Source organism: Gopherus evgoodei, chromosome 14 (assembly GCF_007399415.2).
Source record: "Gopherus evgoodei ecotype Sinaloan lineage chromosome 14, rGopEvg1_v1.p, whole genome shotgun sequence".
NCBI lineage: Eukaryota > Metazoa > Chordata > Testudines > Testudinidae > Gopherus > Gopherus evgoodei.
The window spans coordinates 2,385,960-2,409,574 of NC_044335.1; the positions used below are offsets into that span (position 1 = coordinate 2,385,960).

The 23,615-nt window shown below is 46.5% G+C and overlaps 1 protein-coding gene across 1 annotated transcript in view; it reads left to right on the plus strand.

Annotated features, from left to right (window-relative positions):
- The window catches only part of NOL4L (nucleolar protein 4 like), a 103,497-nt gene that overhangs the window by 9,544 nt on the left and 70,338 nt on the right, over positions 1-23,615 (plus strand). Inside the window, exons 2-3 of the mRNA XM_030533318.1 lie at positions 13,703-13,858; positions 17,651-17,762. Coding sequence (XP_030389178.1) covers positions 13,703-13,858; positions 17,651-17,762 — 268 coding nt within the window. The remainder of the gene's footprint in view (positions 1-13,702; positions 13,859-17,650; positions 17,763-23,615) is intronic.

Below are 23,615 nucleotides of genomic sequence, written 5' to 3' on the forward strand. Positions count from 1 at the left end.
CTACCCTATTCTGGCTTAGTTGTTGCATGAATATGGCCCCACAGCACTGGAGTGTTTCAGATCTGGGGGAAGGGGTCTTTATAGCTGGATTACCAGGCTATAGCAGTCAGCATTGTGTAGCATGCTAGCGTTCTGTTTTCCCCACCTTCTTAGCCTAGCATGTATAGATTCAAGATTCCAAGGCCAGAAGGGACCAGGTGATTATCTGACCTAACCTCCTATATAACACAGGCCATACAACTTCCCCAAAATAATTCCTAGGGCAGATCTTTTAGAAAAAACATCCAGTCTTGATTTAAAAATTTCCAGTCATCAAGAGTCACCACAAACCTTGGTAAACTGTTCTAATGGTTAATTACTGTCACTGTTAAAAATTGACACCTTCTTTCCAGTATGAATTTGTCTAGCTTCAGCTTCCAGCCACTGGTTCGTGTTACAACTTTCTCTGCTAGCCTGAAGAGCCCATTATTAAATATTTGTTCCCCATGTAGGTACTTATTGTCTTTAATAAGTCACACCTTAACTTTCTCTAAATAGACTCAAAAAGCTCAATTTATCACTATAAGGCAGGTTTTCTAATCCTTTGCTCATTCTTGGGGCTCTTCTCTGAACCCTTTGCAGTTTATCAACATCCTTCCTGAACTGTGGGCACCAGAACTGGACCCAAAAATACAGCAGTGGTTGTACCAGTGCTAAATACAGAGGTGATATAACCTCTCTACTCCTACTTGAGATTCTTCCCTGTTTATGCATTCTAGGATTGCATTAGCTCTTTTGGCCACAGCATCACTCTGGTAGCTCATGCTCAGCTGGTTATCCATCACAATCCCAAATCTTTTTCAGAGTAACTGCTTCCCAGGGTAGAGTCCTCCCATCCTGTAAGTATGGCCTGCATTCTTTATTCCAGATATGTATATTCAAATTTAACCATATTAAAATGCATATTATTTGGTTGTGACCAGTTTGCCAAGCAGTCAAGATTGCTCTGAATCAGTGACCTGTCCTCTTCATTATTTATCACTCCCCCAGTTTTTGGGTCATCTGCAAACTTTATCAGTGAGGATTTTTTGTTTTCTTCTAGGTCATTGATAAAAATGTTAAAAAGCTTAGGGCCAATAAATAATCCCTACAGGACCCCACTGACTACACACCTATTCAGTGATGATTTCCCATGTACAATTGCATTTTGAGACCTATCAGTTAGTGAGTTTTTAATCCGTTTGATGTGTGCCATGTTAATTTTATATCATTCTAGTTTTTTAATCAAAATATTGTGCAGTACCAAGTTAAATGCCTTCAAAAAGTCTAAGACTGTTATGTCGACACAATTACTTTTATCTACCAAACTTGTAATCTCATCAAAAAAGATATCAAGTTAGTCTGATAGGATCTATTTTCCATAAGCCTGTGTTGATTTGCATTAATTACATAACCCTCCTTTAACTTGAAACACAAACTTGCCCACATTGATTAGGAATTTATCTCTGGAAAGTGCCATCAACTTCTGCAGAATCTAAGCTTTCATTCACACAACATGACTTTTAAGTCCATCTCTTATGTTTGTGAAGCCTTTCAAACATGAACCTAGTGTAACAATACATGTTTTCTGAGTCAGCAGAGAATGAGCTGCACCCCCAGGCCCTGGCGCAAGGGCAGCCCAAGTCTAACACCTCCCACAGACGACATCACCACCCCATCAGGGGACTGTGTGTGGGGCCAGCATAGATTAGTTTAGTGGGCGACTGGTGATTTCAGGCCTAAGCCACTGAGGGTTGCTTGGTCAGCAAGTAGGTAACAAGGCTGAGGAGAAGCTTTAAGCCTTGTGCTAGAAGGTGCTGGCTAAAGTTTTCACAGTCTGGTTAATGCAAGATGATGAAGTCTGCATTTCCCTAGGCGCACATCTTGCCATTCCCATGGAGACTCCAATAATGGCCCATGTATGTTGCATTACTGGGGAACTGTGGGCTGAGTTAAGGATGTTGTGTACTCTTAGTTGACAGTTTCTTGACCTTGGTCAGTTTGTATTAGCTTTAGCATTGTTGGTAACTTATTTTACATAGAGTTTTGCTTGTCCTTGTCCCTGGACTGTTGAACTGCTGTAGCAGTGTTATCCTTCTGCTATAGTTTCACTTTGACACCACAGTGCCATTACTGATGTGCAGTTCTTGCGTATTCAGGGCTCTTTAGCATCAGCTTTCTCCCTGAATGCAACAGAACTAGCCCTCTGGCAGCAGCCTAGCCCATTCCAAAGCCCAAACTGACTGGGATTACCTCTGAAATAGTCCACTCCACTGGCATTTGATTGCCTCTGAAATAGTCCGCTCTACGATCTTACGCTCACCTCTCCTAACTGAGGACACCAGCTCTGGTGCAGGAGAGCCAGATGCCCAGTTGTTTCTAGCCCCAAATATATAAAAACATGTTGATTTTGTGAGTGTGATACTTACCTCTCTGCTGTTAGGTGTGTCTGTAGCCTCAGTTTCCCTCCACCAATTCACAGTCTCCTCATGGAGGGGCAGTTTAGCCCTCCAGCTGTACAAAAAATCCACCCCCTCTGAGAGCAAACAGGAATCCAAACAAACAAGGCCTTTTGCTGCAGTGGTTTCTGCCCACCAACTCCAGGTAGCAGAACAGAGGTAAAGGGCAGCCCTGTCCCTCTGCCTCAGGTTGCAGGCCCAGGGCCATATGGAGCCACCCAGCTATCTACTCCAGCCTCAGTATTCTGCTTCACCCCTCCCCCAGGCTACTTCCTATCCTGTTCATCTGCTTTCTCAGCTACCTTTCAGCCAAGAACCCTAGCACAGACCTCAGGCCTGAACCCTGTAAAGCTTTCCGTACACCACTCTCCCTAAATCTCTCTCTCCAGCTTGGAGAAAAGGACTTGCCTTTAATTTCCTGTTTCCTCCTTCTTAGGGATCCTTGCTTTCAGCCTACAGACTGCAGCTCAGACTCAGGATTTGGGAGGAAAATAGGCCAAGCTCAGAGCTAAGGCCTGAATTTGCCTTAAAGGCCTTGCTTGCCCTGTGACAAATTAAAAACAGTGGATCTTTCCCAGTAGGTGGGATTTCACCTTTGTGCTCCCATAGAAGGAATATATCTATGCAACTTTATATTCCAAAAACTGGAGCCGCCTCTCCCCTCACAAATAAGTATTTACCTTGGAAAAAAGTACTGTGTAAAACTCTAATTAGAGAAGCAATGTGGTGTAGTGCATTGAGAACAGGGCTGGGACCTAGGAACTCTTGACTGCTCATCCTGCAGTCTGTCACTGAATCACTGCGTGGCTTTGAGAAAGTTGCCTGTTCTCTCTGCCTCAGTTTCCCTCTGGGTATAATAATACTTGCCTTTCGTATCTGGCTGTAGTGAAGAGTAGTTGGTTGACACACCCAGTCTGTTCCTATTGAAGTCCGGGGGGTCTAGCTATAAGTGCGGGATCGGGGCTCAGTGTTTATATCGTGGTTTGAAAATACGGAGTGATATACAAGTGCTTATTAGGTGTGTGTGGAGGGGGGAATACGATGAAAATTTTAGCAACAATTTTTTTCTGTTTTCCAACCAGCTCTAGAGATGATCAGAAAATATTCTTAGAAAAAATATTTTCAGGGGAAGAGAACATGTCATGAACATTTTTTCACATTTTTGATGATCTCTGATTATTGCTGTATGGCTGATATCACATGGTCTTCTTTCTCTCTCTCTCACCTTAATGTTGGCCTGTATTCCTAAAGCACAACCGGTGTCCAATGCGCTGTAAACTAGAAGGAAGAGTGAAGTTCTAGGGAGCTAGAACCGGTCGTAGCAGCATCAGTAGAGGGAGCCTGCTGTATTTAACATATCCCCTGCAAAAGCTGCTTTTATCCTACACCTAAATTCCCAAAGGAGTGAACTTCCTAGAGCCCCAGAGAAGTCTAAATATAGAAGTCAATCAAGGACCAGCTTCCCATAAATGCACTAGTATCAGGAACAGTTTCTTTGTCAAAAGTTCCAAGAGTTCATATTGAAACGGTATCCCTTTCATTATGAGAGAAGGGTGTGAAGAATTAATAATTGTCAAGCTGGGCTTGTTCACCCGTGCACTCTGCTTTTCAACTAGTCACATACCTCCCTAGTGTCAGGATGCAAATAACAGATTTGGGGGATCTGGGTTTGAAGTCAGTTGGAGCAGTTTGCATTCAAGATGTAGAACACTGAGGGCACACTAGGTGGGCTCTGCTCAGTGAATTCTGCTGTCCAGATTTGACAGGACTGGATTCTTCACCATAAATTGCAGCTCCTTCTCGGGGTGGTAGCTTGGCTTGTAAATGTTTCTCAATAAATTCCCAATTCCAGGTGCTGACAGGAAGTTTTCCCCTAAAGGACAGTGATTGAAAAATAAAATAAAATAAAACTTGTAGGAAATTAAAAAAAAAAAAATCCAACTAAGAGGGAAGCAAAAATTCCTGAGATGAAGTGTATAACATCATACGTAATAACTCCAAAACAGGTGTTTGACAGAATCTCTTTACATGGGCCAGACAGAACCGCTGGGAGTTTGCAGTAAGGAGTGACAGACTGTTGACTGGTAGACACAGAGCACCTCCACATGTGGGATGGGGGAGGATAAGGAGTATGAAAAACAGAATTTTTCACTATGGGGTCAGGACTCAACTCAGGGATTTCAGGTCAATTCAGTAGCACTTAATTGGAAAGTTATACAAATGTAACAAGAAGACAGAAGATCAGTGGCCTGTGACACCCTGCACTTGGCAGCACCCCACCCCACTCTGAGACAGCAGGAGCTCAAGCAGTTAGAATGACAGAGATGGCCCCCTCCCAGTATTGGGCAAAGGGAGTGCTTAGAGTGAGAGGGACAGACAGGCTCTTTTGCAGTGTGTGGGGAAGACACAGAGACAAGGAGAGATGGAAACTAATGAGTGTTGGTAGAGGGTCTGCTGTATGGACAGAAAATAAGAGTTCTGCCATTATCAGACAGCATTTCATTGGCAGGAAGTGGCTTTTTATTGACAGGAAGTTGAATTCAGCTGGTATCAGCCCTTAGTCTGAAGGCCAGGAGAGCATTTATCTTTAGTCAAACAGAGCAGACAGGGAAGTACCAAGCCCCCCCATACCCCCGATAAGCCTCTTGTACATTAGGGCTAATATTGTCCCTCTCCAAAATTTGCTGCTTTTCCATGGAGAAGTAGAGCTGGGGGAGAGCTTCACTTCCAGGTCCTTAGGAAGAGCTGCCTGCTCCATTCTAACAGGCAGGGATTCTTCTTTCTGGCCTATGTGGGGTTCACAGCTTCAGGTCCCAGTTCTCCTTTTGTGCCTACACCAGAGAGGTGCCAAGCATCCTCAACCCAATCGACTTTAAAGGGAGTTGAGAGTACGTGGTACCTTGCAAGACTGGGTCCTTTGCTTGAAACTCAGATTAACTGGAGTCGGGGGTGCGGTTGGGCTGGATGCATGTGCTGATGTACATTTAGTGATCCACAACACAAAGCCCACCACTCATAATTTGGTCTCTTTCAGAGATGCTCTGAGACTGGATTCATTCAGCCTGGAGAAGGGAGTGTCTGGTTACTTCTGGAGAGGGTGGTAACTTGCACCGGGTCAGAGTAGAGGTCACTGGCATGGCAGCATAGAGAGGATCAGATGGCAGCTGGCTGCATTAGACACATCACATTGAGGAAAAACAACACACTTTACTTTTCATTGCTGCTCTTTCCTCTAAAGTTTATGCTACACATATCTCTGACTATAGTGGTCATCACACAGTGGACCACTGATGGACCATCAGTGGTTGCAGAGCCCTCCGGTGATGACCCAAGTCATGATGGGGGATTAGAAGGGGACATAGGCACATGTGAGGATGTGGCCTGCTGAATGAAAAGAGTGGGTTTAATGAGCTATATTAATAGAAACACTGTGATAGGTGGGAGAGAGTGCTGGACAAGAGGATGAAGATTTACAACCATAATGAGGAGTAGACCTGAGGTTTAATGGTCAGCGAGAGATAACACATGTCTGTAGGGTAGAGGATTTGGATCTGAATTGAGAGGCATGTGAGAGATATGACAGGCAGCGAGCAGGGCAGCACCAGGCCTTTGTAGGATGGAGTGGGGTATTTGGAGCTGCAGTAAAGGAGGGATGATAGACGGGCAGGCAACAAACAGGAGAAGTCACATCCCGTGTAAGGAGTGAGTGGGTGGCAGCGGGCTTGTGCATGATGGCGTGTGTGTCTAGGGAGGGAATAAAGGACAGGTGGGATAAATGTATGGTTGCAGCAGGTGTGCATGGGATGGGAGGGATTTTGAATGTGTAATAGGAGCTGGACATGAGGCAGGGCCAATGCTGCGGTGGCCACTCATTCTCATGCGGATGCATAGGGGCAAGGGGATCCTTTCCTGTCCCATGAAAAGGACCCCTGTGTCTTTAACACCCTCCTCCCTGCCCCCTCGCCACCCGCCCCTAGTCACTGAGCCTTTCCCCCTGCACTGACAGCTGGTATCTAATTACTGTGTGAGAATGAAAAGTCAGGCTGTCCCAGCTCGAGGGAGCGCGGATTAACGTCTCCTGCAGAATACACTTCCTCTGCCGGGTTACCATGGTTACCCTCATTACCTGCCTGACGAAGAGGCGCTGGTGGTTCCAACAAGGCTTTTAAACTCGGGCCTGGGGAGGCCGGTGGGTGGGAGGCCAGGGTTGGGGGGGTGAAGGGAGGGTCCTTTCCTTTCTGTGCAACCTTAGTGCTGAGAGGAGTCCGGGTCATACCCTGCTGCATGCAGCCAACTGAGCAGATGTCACCGAGGCAGCCTCTGTATTCTGTCAACAGTCATTAACACTCGCGAGGGAAGGCGCCCAGCCTGAGCTGGGCGGTTCAGGCACCAAGCCCTGGCAGCAGGCCACTCTGGCTGCCTGCAGAGGGAGGGCGGGGAGCATGGTGTGGTTATTAGAGAGGAACAAGGGCCGGGGTGGGATGGAGCCTGACTCAGATGCTCTGCTGCTATTATATAGATCCCAAAGCCAGGTTGCCAGCACCACCTGGGGCGCAGGGTCTTGGCAGCAGGGTTCTAGCACCGTGTCCCTAGCCAGTGTGGGCAGTGATTCTCCCCTCCCCCAGCCTGGGAACTGTGCTGCACCAGGCAGGCTGCAGAGTTGGTTGCAGTTTGCATGGTGCACAGGGAAAATCCCTGCCCATAGGGGCAAGGACATGGGTCCCGTGAGGGGACGAGGGAGAGGAGGCGTGGGGTTCATGAGTGGCGAGAGGAGAGGGGCATGGCCACTTGAGAGGTAGAGAGGAGGTAGAGAGGGCACAGGCCTCATGAGAGCAGGGAGGAGGAGAGGAGCACAGGTCCTGTACAATGGGAGAGAGGGCACTGGCTCCATAAGGGGGAGAGAAGGAGAAAGGGCTCGGGGCGCAAGAAAGGGAGGAGATGGCTTGGGTGCAAAGGCACAGGCTCCATGAAGAGGACAGGGAGAAAGAGTACACAGGCCCCAGGGGGAGAAAGGAGCAGACATGGGCCCAGTGAGTGAAGAGAGAGGGGGAGGAGGCGTGGGCCTCGTGAGATGGCTGAGAAGAAGGGCATGGCCCTGTGAGGGGGAAAGGGACATAGGTCTAGAAGAGAGGAGGGGGCACCAAAAGGGTTGTCCAGGTTTTCCAAAGATTGTTCTTTTTATGAGGTAGCTGTCCCGGGAAATCGTTAAGGGTGCTCAGTGCGCGCTGCCAGCTGGTCAGTTCTATGGCTCAGGATCATCCTGGCTGTCCTGGTTTTTTTATACCTCAGCAGCAGCAACCCTAAGCACTGGTCCCAGGAGTGGGAGAGAGCCAGGACCGGCGCTAGAGTTTTTCGTGCCCTAGCCATTTCTACGGAGGGTCCGTTGGTCGCCGGCTCCAGTGGAGCTGCCGCAGCCGTGCCTGCGGGAGGTCTACCGGCGCCGCGCAGGATGAGTGGACCGTCCGCAGGCATGCCTGCGGCAGGTCCACCAGAGCCGCGGACCAACGGACCCTCCGCAGGCACGACTGTGGCAGGTCCACCGGAGCCGCCTGCCGCCCCCCCCCCGGCAAAATGCCACCCCCCGAAAATCCTGGCACCCTAGACGATTGCCTAGTTCGCCTCAATGGAAGCGCCGGCCCTGGAGAGAGCGGGCGAAAGGGCCTGGGCCTCAGGAGGGACGGAAGGGGGAAGGCTTGAGGGCAAAGGCACGGGCGCTGCGAGGAGGACAGAGAGAAAGAGTACACAGGTCCCATGAGGGGGAAGATGGGCCTTGGGCACTAAGGGGGGGAGAGAAGATATGGGTGCAAAGGCAGTTGGCCTTGTGTGGAGAGTGAGTTAGAAGAGAGCACAGGCCCCATGAGGGGGTAGCAAGGGAATGGGGCCCCACAAAAGAGAGAAGTAGACCTGGTTATATGGTTATGGGCTCCATAAATGGGAAAGAAGACAAGGATGCAAGGTCACAGCCTGTGTGAGAGAAGGTAAGTGTTGCCTACTTTCATGATTTTATTTTGAGTTTTGCGATATTTGGTGTTTTCTAAAGTTTCACATGATCGCATCATTCCTGACTTAAAACTTATGAATTTCCCCTTATTCAAAATGGCTGCCACTTCCTGTTACTTTGAAGGGGAAGAGTTGCCAACCCTCCAGGATTGGCCTGGAGTCTCCATGAATTAAGGATTATGTCGTGCGAAAAAAACTCCAGGAATATGTCCAACCGAAATTGGCAACCCATCAAGGGGACTGAAGCCAAACTGCCCTCATGGCCCCCACCTTCCCTTGTGTTCAGTGACATTGAAGCCAGACTGCCTTTAGGGGTAAGATGGCTGCTGAGTTTTAGTTAGGGGGCTGGAGTGGAAACTGTGAGGAGACGGAAGAATATAGGGAGTAGGAAAGAGGCTGAAGAGGTGCAGGGGGGAGACTCAGGAAGGTACAGAGGGATGTAGAGGGCCAGGGAGACTCAGGAGCATAGGAGAGACTGTGGGACTATAAGACGGGTGGTGGGATGCAGGAGGAGGACAAAGATGTCTGCATGAGGCAGACGGGAGGTGGAGGGGAAAGACTGAAGGGGCAGGGTGCTGAGCAAGCGTGAGGAGACTGAGGGCTTGCAGGGGAATATGGGGTAGGAGGAGACTAAGGGGAACAGAGGAATGTGGGGAATAGGAGGGAGGATGAGGAGACTGGAGATCAGAGAGGAAGAGGAGGATCTTGAGGTCTGTGGAATGGGAGGGCAAAGTGAAAGTGTGAGAGGTAGGAGGCTGTAAAGGTTATGGAGGGGAAAATTGGGGGCAGGCGAATGTAGAAGTGGGCTGGAACCAGGAGACTTTGTGGGCAGAGGGTGGAAGAATGTAAGCGGAAGAGGAGAGTGGATGGTGCAGAGAGAGAGGATAGCGATGACAGAGGGGACGGAGAAGGGAATGGCAGTTCCCTACCCCAGGAGTTAGGAGTTGGCAAGTGGAGTTCCTGCTCCTTCCAAGCAGCTAGCAGCAAGGCCTGCATTTTTGAATGTGCCTTGCAGGTTGAATCTGTCCCTGTAATGTACACATGCACTTTGAGGGTGAGTGACTTCCCTCTAAAAGCTCAAAAACCAACCAACCAACCAACCAGAAGGCAAATATGAGCCCTCCCTCCCCTCCCGACTCCAATTTAATTATTTTTGGAAAAAATCCCTCATGATTTTTACGTCAGTCTCATGAATTTATGGGGGCCTGGCTCATGGTTTTGAACATTTGTGGTGAGCAATACTAGTGGGTAGAGGGAAGAGAGGAGGTGGCTGCAGACCCAGTAAGGGGTGGTTTATTGAGGTGTTTGTAGGGCACATCTCCCTCGAACCTGGTAAAAACATAAGAATGGCCGTACTGGCTCAGACCAAAGGTCCATCTAGCCCAGTATCCTGTCTTCCAACAGTGGTCAGTGCCAGGTGTCCCAAAGGGAATGAACAGAACAGGTAATCATCAAGTGATCCATCCCCTGTCGCCCCTTCCCAGCTTCTGGCAAACAGAGGCTAAGGACACCATCCCCGCCTATCCTGGCTCATAGCCATTGATGGACCTATCCTCCATAAATTTATCTAGTTCTTTTTTGAACCCTGTTATAATCTTGGCTTTCACAACATCCTCTGGCAAGGAGTTCCACAGGTTGACTTTATGTTGTGTGACAAAACACTTCCTTTTGTTTGTTTTAAACCTGCTGCCTATTAATTTCATTTGGTGGCCCCTAGTTCATGTGTTATGAGAAGTAGTAAATAACACTTCCTTATTTACTTTCTCCATACCAGTCACGATTTTATAGACCTCTATCATATCCCCCGTTAGTCGTCTCTTTTCTAAGCTGAAAAGTCCCAGGCTTATTAATCACTCCTCATACAGCAGCCATTCTATATCCCTATTCATTTTTGTTGCCCTTTTCTGAACCTTTTCCAATCCAATATCTCTTTTTTGAGATGGGGCGACCACATCTGCGTGCAGCATTCAAGGTGTGGTTGTACCATGGATTTATATAGAGGCAACAGGATATTTTCTGTCTTATTATCTTTCCCCTTCTTAATGATTCCCAACATTCTGTTCACTTTTTTGACTGCCGCTGCACATTGAGTGATGTTTTCAGAGAACTATCCACAATGACTCCAAGATCTCTTTCTTGAGTGGTAGTCAGAATATGAGTTGGTTCTAAACCTCTTTAAATCCTAAAGGGATAAACCCAATCCAGCTAACTTCCTTTTGTATCTGGTGTCTTCAGTACAAACTGCATCCCACCATGCTTCACAGGATTAAATAAACACAGAGGGGCATAGAAAAGGGAGAGAAGCCTGGAAGCAGGGTGGAGAGTCAGTGAGGCCAAGAGCTTGCAGGGAGGCCATTGCAGAAGTCAAGAGCTGCAGAGCAGGTGACTCCCATATCCACAGTGGGAAGGGTTGGGTAGGAGGCTGGTGCTGGGTGAGTGGATAGGTATAACTAGACACCCAGGCTCTGAGTTCTGCTAGTCCATGGAGCATTTTAAAAGGAACGATGGCAGTTTTGAACTGGATCCTAGAATGAATATGGAACCCCTGGCGGCGCAAGGATGAGGGTTTGAATAGTTGTTTAGGGCTGGCTCTGGGTGTGGATGTTTTGCTTGTGGAGTTCATTACAAACCCCTTCAAATGGATTGCTTTCAGCGAAGGAGAGGGCTTTGTCTCTCATGTCTGTGCTGTTCACACGGTGCAGTTTTCCTTTATCTCATTGCTGTAATTATCCCCATTTTGACCCTGCACTGAGGATTGCTGGTCTGCTTTGAAGTATATCAGGAACAAAATGGTATTGGTCCATTACTAGATGGAAAGGGTAGATATATCAATAATAATATAGAAAAGGCAGAAGTGTTCAATACATATTTCTGTTCTGTATCTGAGGAGGAAAAAAATGATGTCATCATAGCATATAACAACATCCTTTCCATCCCACTAGTATCTGAGGAGGATGTTAAAGAGCAGCTACTGAAGTTTAAGACATTTTAAAATCAGCAAGTCCACAACTTGAATCCAAGAGTTTTAAAAGAGCTGGCTGAGGTGCTCTCTGGACCGTTAATGTTGATTTTCAATAAGTCTTGGGACACTGGGGAAGTTTCAGAAGACTATAAGAAAGATGATGTTGTGCCAATATTTACAAAGGATAAACAGGATGACCTGGGGAATTATAGGCTTGTTAGCCTGCCATCAATCCTGGGCAAGATAATGGAGAGGCTGATCTAGGACTCAATTAATTATATTACCCTCCTTTTATTTTTTATTAATGCAAGTCAACTTGGGTTTATGGAAAATAGATCCTGTCAAACTAACTTGATATTTGTTGATGAGATTACAAGTTTGGTTTATAAAGGTAATAGTGTTGATATAATATGTGTCTCAGTGACTCTGAAAAAGATTTGGTGGTCGTGTTGAATAATCAGCTGAACATGAGTTCCCTGTGCATCTCTGTGGCCAAAACGGCTAATGTGAGCTTTGGAGGCATAAACAGGGGAATCTCTAGTAGGAGTAGAGATATTTTACGTCTGTATTTGGCACTGGTATGACCACTGCTGGAATCTTGTGTGCAGTTTTGGTGTCCATAACGCAAGAAGAATGTTGATCAATGGGAGAGGGTTCAGAAAAGAGCCACAAAAATGATCAAAGGATTAGAAATCTTGCCTTTATAATGATAGAGTCAAGGAGCTCAGTCTGTTTAGTTTGACAAAGAGAAGGTTAAGGGGTAACTTATTACAGCCTTTGAGTACCTACCTGGGAGCAAATAGTTAATAATGGGCTCTTCAATCTAACAGAGAAGATTATAACATAATCCAACAGTTGGGAGCTGAAGCTAGACACATTCAGACTGAAAATAAGGTATACATTTTTAACAGAGTAATTAACCATTGGGATAATTTACTAAGAGTTGAAAGGATTCCCAATCCCTGCCAATTTTTAGATCAAGGTTGGATGCTTTTCTAAAAGATCTGCTCTTTATTAGAAGGCCATCTCCACTGAACAAGTGATTGTTGACAGTCCCTTGAGTGGTTTCTTAAGAATAGGGTTCATTTTTTGAATATAGTAAATGTGTACACAAGACTCAATAAAAAAAAATAGATGTGCAACTGTATGCATAATTTGCATGTGTAATTACTGTGACTGCACATGCAAAATGGGTATCCAAAAGATGAGTTGTGGGTCATTTACATACACAGGTGCCCAACTTGCATGTGCATTCACAATCTTTACATTTGCAAATTGGGCTTACAAATCCATGCTTAACCTTTTGGAAATCAGGCCCATAATTATACCTAAGTGCATGTGTATATATACACATACATATGCAATAATTCTGTTTTCTTAAGAAGCAGGCTGAGTGTTCTCTCCAGGAATCTGACTCCTAGAATAACTACCCTTACTTTTACACAAGACTATATATCCCTACCATCTCCCGTCAATACACCTGGTTCTGTTTGATGGAGTGACATTAGCAGCTGCTGGGTACTGAAGGATGCCGCTTCTTTTCTTGGCAAACCTTGCCAGTGTAAGTTGACACCATTCTTGCCAGTCAGATAAGAGGTACAGTGCTCACCATGTTTTCCACCCCCACGAGTCTCTCGCCACTGCCATGTGTCAAGATTACAGCCTCATGTTCTTCAGCGCATCCTAACACACAAAGAGCAGTGATGGTGCTGCTAGTGCTCAGCTGCTGTGTGTGCATGAGTGAGCTTGGAAAGGTCAGTGCAGGGTAGGAAGGTGATTCAGTTTTGTTCTTCAGGGACCTCATCCTGGCATCACAGTAAAAGCTAGCCCTGCTAATTGGTCTGAGTCTGTGGGGGTTGCATCTGTTTAGTATCCCCCAGCCCCAGAAGGATGGGTACAGTCTGCAAGGCCAAAGACTTTCTTCTGCCTATTCCCAGCCTAGTGAGTTTGCTCTAAATTATGAAAATATAAATTTCCAATTGGTTAAAATTCCACTCCGGACTCTTCTCTTGTTTTTATTCTTGGTCTATTTTCACTGGCAGCTTTAGTAGCACAGCAGCACCAGCCGCAGCCACTGCCCTGGTTCTGGTAGGAACCTCCCTGGAGCACTATTGAATTTATCCCCCCTCATCCTGTGTGCTTAAGGCAGCTCAGGGTTGGAACATTGTGCCTGTCCCCCCTCTAACCACATTAGCCCGAGGCCCATCTCATCACCCCTGTCACCCATCACTGATATTAACTCAACTTGCCTGTGCTGTTGTAGGGGGCAGATGGACTGTCGGAGCCTGAGGGCATCTCTCTGAAACGCGTTGCTGTGGTGGAAGATTTCTTTGACATCATCTACTCGATGCATGTGGAGAGCTCAGCAGAGCCAGGCAAAGCACCCAAACATGCTGGCCAGAAGAAAACCTATCGAGCGGTGAGACTTCCTCCTGCATTTCTCAGACAGCAGGGGACACAGACGCCCAGGGGAAAGGCCTCCTGCGTGAGATTGAGGAATGGGTCTGATGGGGGGGGAGCGGGCACAAGTGAAAGGCCTGTGTGTGCGCACGCGTGTGTGGTGTGAACCAGTGGTATAATGGCACAGCAGCTGTGTTGAGGATACAGGAAAGGGCGGGGGGATAGTGGCACAAACGTACAGTGGCAGGGAAGCGTACAGCTCAACAGTAACACCCAAACGCAACTCTACACATAATCAGAAAAAAAATCCTCAGAAGGCTTCAACTCTTACTGACCTTGGAGCATTGCTCAGGTGAGGGTATGTTTACCCACCTCCTGTATTTCCACCTGCTCTGTGCCATCTGCCTCTCTTCCCCCCTCAGTTGCAGAGAAGCATCGCTGAAGGAAAGGGCATAGCTGGAGCAAGAGATTGGGAGTCTGCTGTTCTTTTCCCAGCTCTGATTTGCTGAGTGGCCTTGGGTAAACCACGTCAACTGTGTCTCAGTTTATTCATCTGCCAAACGGAGGCCGTGCCAGGCACCTGAGAGTGGGACATTTCGTAAAGTGCTGCCTAGAGTGCAGAGCGCCATATTTCTGTCTATGCAGCCTGAAGCCCAGGAGCTTAGACCAGGAATGAATTTGTCCAGAAGTATGTTTAGCAAAGGTTAATATGTCTCCTTCATCTCCATATTCTTTCAACACAAGTATGTGTGTCCTGTTTCTTTTATATGGGGCACTGAATTCACTCTCCAAATTCCTGCTGCTATGTTGAATCCTGGAGGCCTTAGGACCTGGCCACTTGGAAAATTCCTTCTTTGTTAGGACTGGCCATGCAGCAGCAGCTGGTTCTCTGCTGTATGCACCCTTCAGGCTCATGCTTGGGACTCCACTAGGCTGTACATGCTGCCCTGGTCCCTGCAGCGAGCCTGCCTTCTGCTTGGGATCATGCAGGGCTCTGCATGCTACTTGAGTCCCCACAGGGATACAGGCTGCTGAGTATGCTCCTGTCCCTGCTCCACACTGCAGGCTCCACGGGGTTCTGCACATGCCTTGAGCGCCTGTGGTGGAGCCCAGTCCCCCTGCCTGTGATGGAGCCCAGTCCCCCTGTGTACTGCTGGCGCACCTGCTGACGAGCAGAGAGCTCTGTGGGCTTGCAGCATTATTGTATACAGTGATGCTCTCTGGCTGGAGGCAGATGACCTCTCCTTCATTAAGGAGGGCAACTCCACCAGCATGACCGTAATTCAGAAACTTTCCGCTCATTTCCACAGCAGACCGCTCTGACCCTCCCCTAATTCCTTCAATTCAGCTCTCTGGAGTACTAATCTGTGCACTGCACAGCCTCAGGGGACCAGGCTGAATCCGTCTGTTTTCCCAGGCCTGCTAACAGCAGTCAGATAGCTCCATGCTCCACCCCTCAGATTCCCTCCTGAGCTGAGATCATCACTTTAACAGTGTGTATCCCCTTCTGACCTGGCAGGACTCGACTGTCTGTCCTCCCTTATGCCGCATCACACTTCCCTAGAATTCACTTGCTGCCAGGTTTGGAGTGTGAAATACTTTGTATTAAATACAGCTTCAGATCCTGGTGGCTTGATGCACAAAGGGGTTCTGTCTGGATGGGCAACTCCAGAAGATTCAGTGTGTCCCCTGCTATTTCTCTCTCTCCACCATCTCTAATCAGAGAGTCACTGAAGAGTTTGCCCTTGTCCATGACCTCCAGAGAGAGGCAATCAGAAAGGGAATTTGGATGGGAGATAACTCATCAAGGAAGCTGCCTGCTCTGCAGAGCATCAAATCAGCTGAGAAATAACAATTGTATCACTAAAATTAGCTGAAATTTGCAACAGACACCATGGGGCTGCTGGAGTGAATGACAGGTGGGAACTGGTCATTGTCATACAGGCATGGCTAAGGGGCAGTTCACAATACACTTCAGATACTCATGTTTTCCAGCAGCATTCTTCATGTGCCTGAATTTTAGTCCTTTTGTGGAGAGTTCCTGATGACTGAATATCTGACAGACTCCTTGAAAAGCAAAGACACTTATTCAGCCATAAAAGACGTGGAGCGAGATTGGTCTTTGTCTACAGAGATTGAAGGAAAATCCCATGAGATCCAGGCTCTGCATCCCCAGTTTGGGACAAGATCCCTCTGAACTTCTTTCCATCCATCTGCTATTAGCATGCATGTAAAACTGGGGTTATGCTGCCACTTAGTGGAGATAAACGTCTCTCTTCCCCATGATAACTTTAGCTTGCAGAAATCCGTTTTAATCATTAACAACCAAAATACTGCCCCCTTTGCTCTAAAAGACTTTTTTCTCTTTTTCAACATGTTCACACTTCATCCTTCTCACCTTTCCTAAGGGATATAAAATGCTTGGATTTTTTAAGTTGTTTGGAGTGTTGTTGGAGCCATGTTGGTCCCAGAATATTAGAGAGACAAAGTGGGGGAGGTAATATCTTTTATTGAACCAACTTCTTTTGGTGGAAGAGACACACTATTGAGCTTACACAGAGCTCTTCAGGTCAGGCCTTGTCTTTCATCAATAGAAGTTGGTCCAGTAAAAGATATCACTCGTCCACCTTGTCTCTCTGGCGTGTTTCCCATTTTCCTTAGCAAAACAAAATGGAAGGAGTGCTTCCATTGATTAGAGCATGGGACAAGGAGTCAGGGTTCTCTTCCTGAATCCTCTATTCCCTTGCAAGGATACGTCACTCAGTGAAGGTCATTAACCCTTGAAACAAACTCCCCAGGGAGGTGGTGGATTCTCCATCTCTCGCTATCTTCACATCAAGATTGGAAGCCTTTATGGAAGAGACGCTCTAGTCAAACAGAAGTTATTAGGCTCAATACAGGGGTACCTTGGTGAAACTCTTTGGCCTGTGTTATCCAGAAGGTCAGACTAGATAATCTAATGGTACCTTCTGGCCTTAAAATCTACTAATCAAAATGTTCAAACATAGTGTCTTGATTTTCAAAGGTGCTGAGCCGCCTGCTGCAGCTCAGAATAGGGAGTGCCCAGCTTCACAATCAGGCTGCATATTTGGGTGCCTAAATATGCATATAGGTGCTTAACTTCAGGCACCAGAGTTTTGAAAATTTGGCCTTAGCTTTTCTCTACCCTTGTTTCCCTGTCTGTAAAACAGGGGTAACTCATACCTACCTCAGAGGTATTGAGAAGTTTAATTTATTAATATTTCTAAATATTTTCTGTTCCCTCAATAAAGCGTGTCATGGAAATACAAAGTGTTATTAACAATAACTGATTTTAAGTGTGGAAAAGACAGAACTTCCCCTAAAAAGGGTTATGGATTCTTCCAATTACTGGTATAATGGTAATTAATAATGCAAACAGAACAAGAACCTCAGAAAGCTCACTCTCACCGAGTTTAAGAACTTACAGCTACAGTTCTCAGCCTTTCCTGCTAGGAGTAATTATAGGAGATGATGTAGGAGTGCTGGCTGTATGGGAAGTCCAGAGGTCTGTTCTTGTCATTTGAGGTCACTATTGGCCTTATCCTGTGATATTCAGAGCACCTCCTGAGAGGTGCTGTGCTCCACCAATAATTGTTAGGGTGATAAGGACACACTGTGCACTTCACAGGATAGGGCCCTAAGGGAGTGTCTCACTCTGAGTTAATACTGTTCTTTCCTATGCTGAGCAAGGTGAAGTGGGACAAGACCTGTGATCATTCATGTCCTTTGGTTCTGTGTGTAATGCCGTCTCTCTTATCTAGGATACACAGACATCTCCTTGTTTTCCCAGATTGCAGAGACCTATGCTTTCCTTCCAAGAGAAGCTGTGACCAGGTTCCTGATGAGTTGCACTGAGTGCCAGAAGAGGATGCATTTTAACTCCAATGGACTGGAGCCCAAAGGTAAATGCAAATGAGTTCTGCCAGCATAGCTGACTCTAGGCCAGGGGTTCTCAAACTTCACTGCACTACGACCCAGAGGCGCCAACTTTCCCCGGCACTGGTGGGTGCTCGCACACCCCTGGCCCTGCCCCGAATCCACCCTTTCACCGCCCCTCCCTCACCCCCATTCCAACCCTTTCCCCAAAGTCCCTGCCCCTGTTGGACCTCTTCCCCAAGTGTACTGCGTTCCCCTTCCCTCCCAACACTTGCTGTGCGAAACAGCAGGTGGGGAGGGGGAACAGGCATGCGGCATGCTCAGGGGAGGAGGTGGAGGCGAGCTGCAGAGCACCAGTTTTTTCTCCGCGGGTGCTGCAGCCCCAGAACACTCACGGAGTTGGCGCCTATGCTGTGACCCCCTTCTGGCAACAAAAATTACTACACAACTCCAGGAGGGGGGACTGAAGCCAGAGCCCTGATGCCCCGTGATAGGGGGCAAAGCCAAAGTCTTCAGGCTTCAGCTTTGGCCCCTGATGGCGGGGCTTGGGCTTAGGCGTTGACCACCGGCCCCAACAAATCTAACGTCAGCCCTGACAACCGTATTAAAAAGGGGTTGCCACCCACTTTGGGATCCTGGCCCACAGTTTGAGAACCGGTACTCTAGGCATTTCACACTGAAATGCAGTCAGGACACTGTTTGGTTAGCAATGGTATTTCTTTTCCAAAAGAACTTCATTACCTATATTACTGATAGATTAATATATTAAAACTGAAAGAACTGTGCAAAAATAATTTACTGTTCACTTTATCTGCGGTTTGGTTTGTTTTTTTGCCTTTTGTCAGATTGGACAAGGACAATAGACTAATCAGTTTCATTTTTTTTCTGGTCAGTTTCACTTTCTGATTCTCCTGCACTAGCACCATGCCCTAATGTTTGGGTTAGAAACACTGCAGTTATTTCTGTTGGTTTTAGATTTTGCAAAGGCCTTCTCCTCCCCCCCTCACAACTTATATTTCTGAACAAGTTTGATCTTAAATTTCTCCTTTAAACTATTAGTTACATAATGAAAGATAATGAAAGGTTTGAATAACTGAAGTTTCTGATAATGAAGTAATTTGCAGTACTTAATAGACATGCAGGCTGTGACCCTATTTTGGATAACAGAGAGTGTTTGGATAATCAAGATTATGCTACGTCAGTGTATACACCAAATCATCACCACAACTCCATTATTTAGTTTCGTTATCCTTCCTTTGTCAGCCTATCACTTCTTGGAGTTTAAAGACAAAAGCAATGCATAACACTGGGCAAAATTCTCTGCTGATGTAAAAGGGAAAAATGCCACTGAAGTCAGTGTTTATAATATTTGTTATGGTGAGCTGTAAACTTTTATTTTGTGTTTCCAAGTACAAAACATAAAACTGTCTCAGGGAGGTTTTCTTGAGCAAAAATAATTAAAAACACAACCCATAATACAGAGAATTAAAACATTTTTAAAATGTTAAGGCAAATGTGATGCATTTGGCAACTCTCATTCAGCAGAGAAGCAAAATAAAATGAAAAAAGTGCCCTGCACCAGGAAATTTCACTTATTAAATACCAACTCCCACCAGTTAACTCCTGTGAGCAGACTTATGGACAGCCTTAGAGGTTCCAATTAAATGGATTGTGTGCGCCATTTATTCATAGCTAGTTATTGAAAGGCATTGCAGTGATTATATTTTTTAGAAATTGTCCCAAATAAGCATATGACATTTATTAGCCTATGCTTCATTACTGCAGGATATTCCCATGCTGCTGATTAGAGACTCAGGCCTGGATGCACAAAGGTTCTTAGGTGCCTAGAAAAATCACAGGAACACACTGCGATTCACAAAGCTTGAGTTAGGCATCTATGCTCCCTGTTCAATGAATGGGAAGAGAGATGCTTTCGACTGTTATTCACAAAAGCCAATACTCTAGTCAGGAAGCCGCCTAAGCTAGATAAAGGGAGATGCCAACCTAGTGGTGTGCACTAAACACCACCCCTCTCTCAGAGATAGGCACCTAAGTCTTGACTTTAGGGAGGCACTTATCTCTGCTAGCAATTGTCAACTGGAAATCCACTTTGGACTTAGGTGCTTTTGCTAGAGGTCAGGGTTTGGGGGGAGGGAGGAGCTCCCTCATCACTTTTCACCTAGTGGTAGGGTATTCATCTAGGATGCAGAAGACCCCCAGTTCAAATTTCCTCTCCACCCAAGGGGAGTAAGGATTTGAAAAGGGATCTGCTAGCTCTCAGGAGAGTGCTCTGACCACTGGGCTATAGGATAATCTGATAAGAGGTTCCCTACACCCAATTCACAGCACTTGAATAACATCTAGCACCAGCAGAGCTGTCTGTCCCACCACTGAGATAGGCCATGACCCTGTTCTTCCAGGCCCTTAATGGAATGGGACTTGGCTATTTCAGAGACTGCCTTATTGTCCCGGAACTCCTGAAATAGCTGTGTTTCCCAGAGACACTGCAGCTGCACAGGCTGATTCTGGCCAGACAGCACTGGGTGCTACACATTCTCAGTAACTGAACCCCGGCTATGGAACTCATGGTCAGAAGAGACTACGCTGAGCCAAAGCATGACTGTCTTGATCAAAGTGTAACAGAGACCTTTTCAATAACGCCTTCCCTCAAAATCAATGCTCTTCGAAAATAAACCAAGCACACCAAAAAAAAAAAATCTTTCACACTGCTCCTCAGCCGAGAGGAGCAGAAAGAGAGAAATGCCTTTCTGTTCTGAGCTTTTCTCCTCTTTAATTTTGTGCAGGGCACAGAGCCTACTTAGAAACCTATGAAAGACAGATGGATTAGATTAACTCTTATCAAGAACATTGGCTAATTCCACTGATATATATTTAGGTGGGACTTTATCTGGAGTAGATCACATTGGCATTTGGTGAAAGATTACACACCCACATCTAAAATGTAACTCACAGTAGGGTGAAAAAAATCTGAACCCTCCCTTCCAGTTCTCACCTCCATCATTTGTCAAACAAATCTCACCTCGCTGCATTCCCGATCAGAAAAATCCCTGAGTAAAAGAGTCTTGTCCTGAACTCTGCAGGGCACCAATGTGATGCATAAAAACAAATTGTCTTGCTTTAGGAAACTTGGAACAACACTGGGCCTCATCATAATCTCAGTGATGCTGGTTAAATAAGTAACTCCACTAGAGCTATGTAGATGTGGAATTAGGATCAGGCCAGCTCTCGTCTAAACAATTCTACCTGTGTTATATATAGTTTCTGGGCATGGGGGGAGTTGTAATATTTTTATAAAGAGAAAAATACACTGGAGTATTTTACAATAATGGCATAAACCAGTGCAGCAGCCCCCTGGTAGGATTCAGTATGCAGGACTATAAAATGTGGAGCCCTCCGCCCTTAGGGCTTTTAAAAATAAGGTTTCCCTATCTTTTATTACTAGATACATTGGCTTGGGAAAAAAAATCTTTGTTTTTCTAGGGCCAGATTCTTATTTGAGTCACAGTGAAGTAAATGCACAGTAAAGGTGTTGAAGTTAATGGGATTATTCCAGGTTCACACCAGTGTAACTGAAGGCAGAATCTGACTGACAGAGTTCATCAGCTCCTGCTGCTTATTCACCATTTGATGACATCATCCCCCATTTGTGGAACTGCATTAAGTACTTCAGCACCCAATTGTGATGTGAAAGATGGAAGCCTGGTGGGAAGTAGGGAACAAGCTAGGAGAAGCAGTGTTTGCCATCAGGCTGTGCAGGGGCAGAGAGCCTCTGAGAAGCCACTACTGGCCCTCAAAGCAGGGATCCTTGAGAGTCAGCTGATGTCAATTTGCTCGCCTTAAGCCCTGAATAGCAAGAATCTTTGGAAAGAGGCTACTGTTAATCTCTTCTCCCACTCAGATGGCATAGATAAAAGCCACTGCGGACACACCCTCCTCCTTCCCCAACTCAGACCACTGAGATATTCTGGGGCTATCACTTTGTGCTCCTCAAGCTGCCACCCCGCCTGGTCAGACAGCAGAGGTCTTCAAGGTCCAGCTGCTTTCAGGCTGCTTCCTCTTGCCAGCAGCAGAGATCTTTGGAGGGCAGAGTGTTTGTCATTAGCAGCTTACTTCCTCTGTATACATTAGCAGAACAGTTAGGGCAGAGAGATCCCTAGAATATCAATAAACCTCCTGCATGTACAGTCCTTGAGGGAATCCCAGAAACCAGCCCTCTGAGAAGGAAGAGCAGATTAATCCTAGACCGCTGCTGACATGCTATAAGCACACTATGCTCACTCCTTATTAATGACAGGCTATATTCATTTATCTGAATTTCTAAAGTAACTGAGTTTCAGAGTGGTGCCAGTGTTAGTCTGTATCAGCAAAAACAATGGAGGAGTCCTTGTGGCACCTTAGAGACTAACACATTTATTTGGGCATAAGCTTTCATGGGCTAAACCCCACTTCATCAGATGCATGGAATGGAACATACAGTAGGCAGGTATAAATATACAGCACATGAAAAGATGGGAGTTGTCTTACCAAGTGTGGGGGGAGACAATGCTAATGAGGCCAATTCAATCAGGGTGGATGTGGCCCATTCCCAACAGTTGAGGTTCAGCGAGTTTTGATTCCAGTGAAACCCAGGCAAAAAGAGTATCATAATGACAGAAACCCCCAATATTTGTATGGTGACTTTTCACAGAAAGTTAGAAGCTATTTTTTGTTTTCATATAGAGATATGATAGAAGACCAAAGCAAAGCAACATACTGACACCCCCGCACTCCCCACCATATAGTAGTAGTGCTATGGAAGGTATAATCATAGACACTAGAGGATGAAAAGACCCTTAGTGCCACTTAGTCCTTCCCCCTTACAATGCAGGAGGGTTTTGTCCAGACTAGTTTCCAAGGTCCCAGCGTGATGGAACTTGCACCACATCTCCTGGGGACTAATAGACCTTTCTGTCCCCTCCTGATAGCCTCCATTTTCTGTTAGTAAGAATTTCATCCCATTGCTCTTACTCATACCATCATAGCTGGGATTCTTCCAAAGCACAGGGAGTCTCCACCCTCTGGACACTACACAGCCCAGCTCCTTATTCATCGTCATGTAGGCTGGGATATGAGCAGGGGTGGAAGACAAGCCCAGGTATGTTCAGATCCACTAGCCATTGATCCCTGCAGAGCAGCAAAGGCTACTTCAGCCTGAGGGCTTCAGCAGTGGATATGAAGCATCCTAGAGGGAGAGATTTTTCTCTTTTCATCTCACACAGACCTACCCTCCCTCATGCCTGGGGCAGTGGGAAAAGAGGTCTGGTCCAAATATGACAATGCTCTTTTTGTCACAGGGTGCTCTTCTCACTGTTGGGTGGCACCCCCTTCTGGCAGTTCTGGGATTAGCTCCACCCGGTTCAGTGCCCCCTTCCTGGACTTCCATCCTTGCAGCTCTCCTCTCGCTCACAAAGTTGCAATACTGTGGCTGAGTCACACCATGGTTTCCCCTTCCTGGGGAGTCTTTCAGAGTCCTTCTGCATCAGCAGCATGAGGCAGTCCTCATTCTCACTGTCCTGTGTCATGCCCACAGTGACTCCAGCAGTCTTCCTATTCACTGCCCCCAGCAATAGCACTCTGCAATGGATGGTAGGAGAACCCAGGCCCACCCTCTGCTCTGGGTTCCAGTCCAGGGCCCTATAGCAAGCAGCTGGTCAAGGACTTCACCAACCTTACTGCTCTTGCCCCTGAATGACTTCCCAACATGCCCCTTGAAGCTTCTTTTTCATCAGCCTTCCTAGTCAGACCCTTCTCTCTTAGGCCTACTAAGTAAACCCTTCCTAGCTCCCCTGCCTCAGGGAGAGAGACTGCAGGCTTTCTCA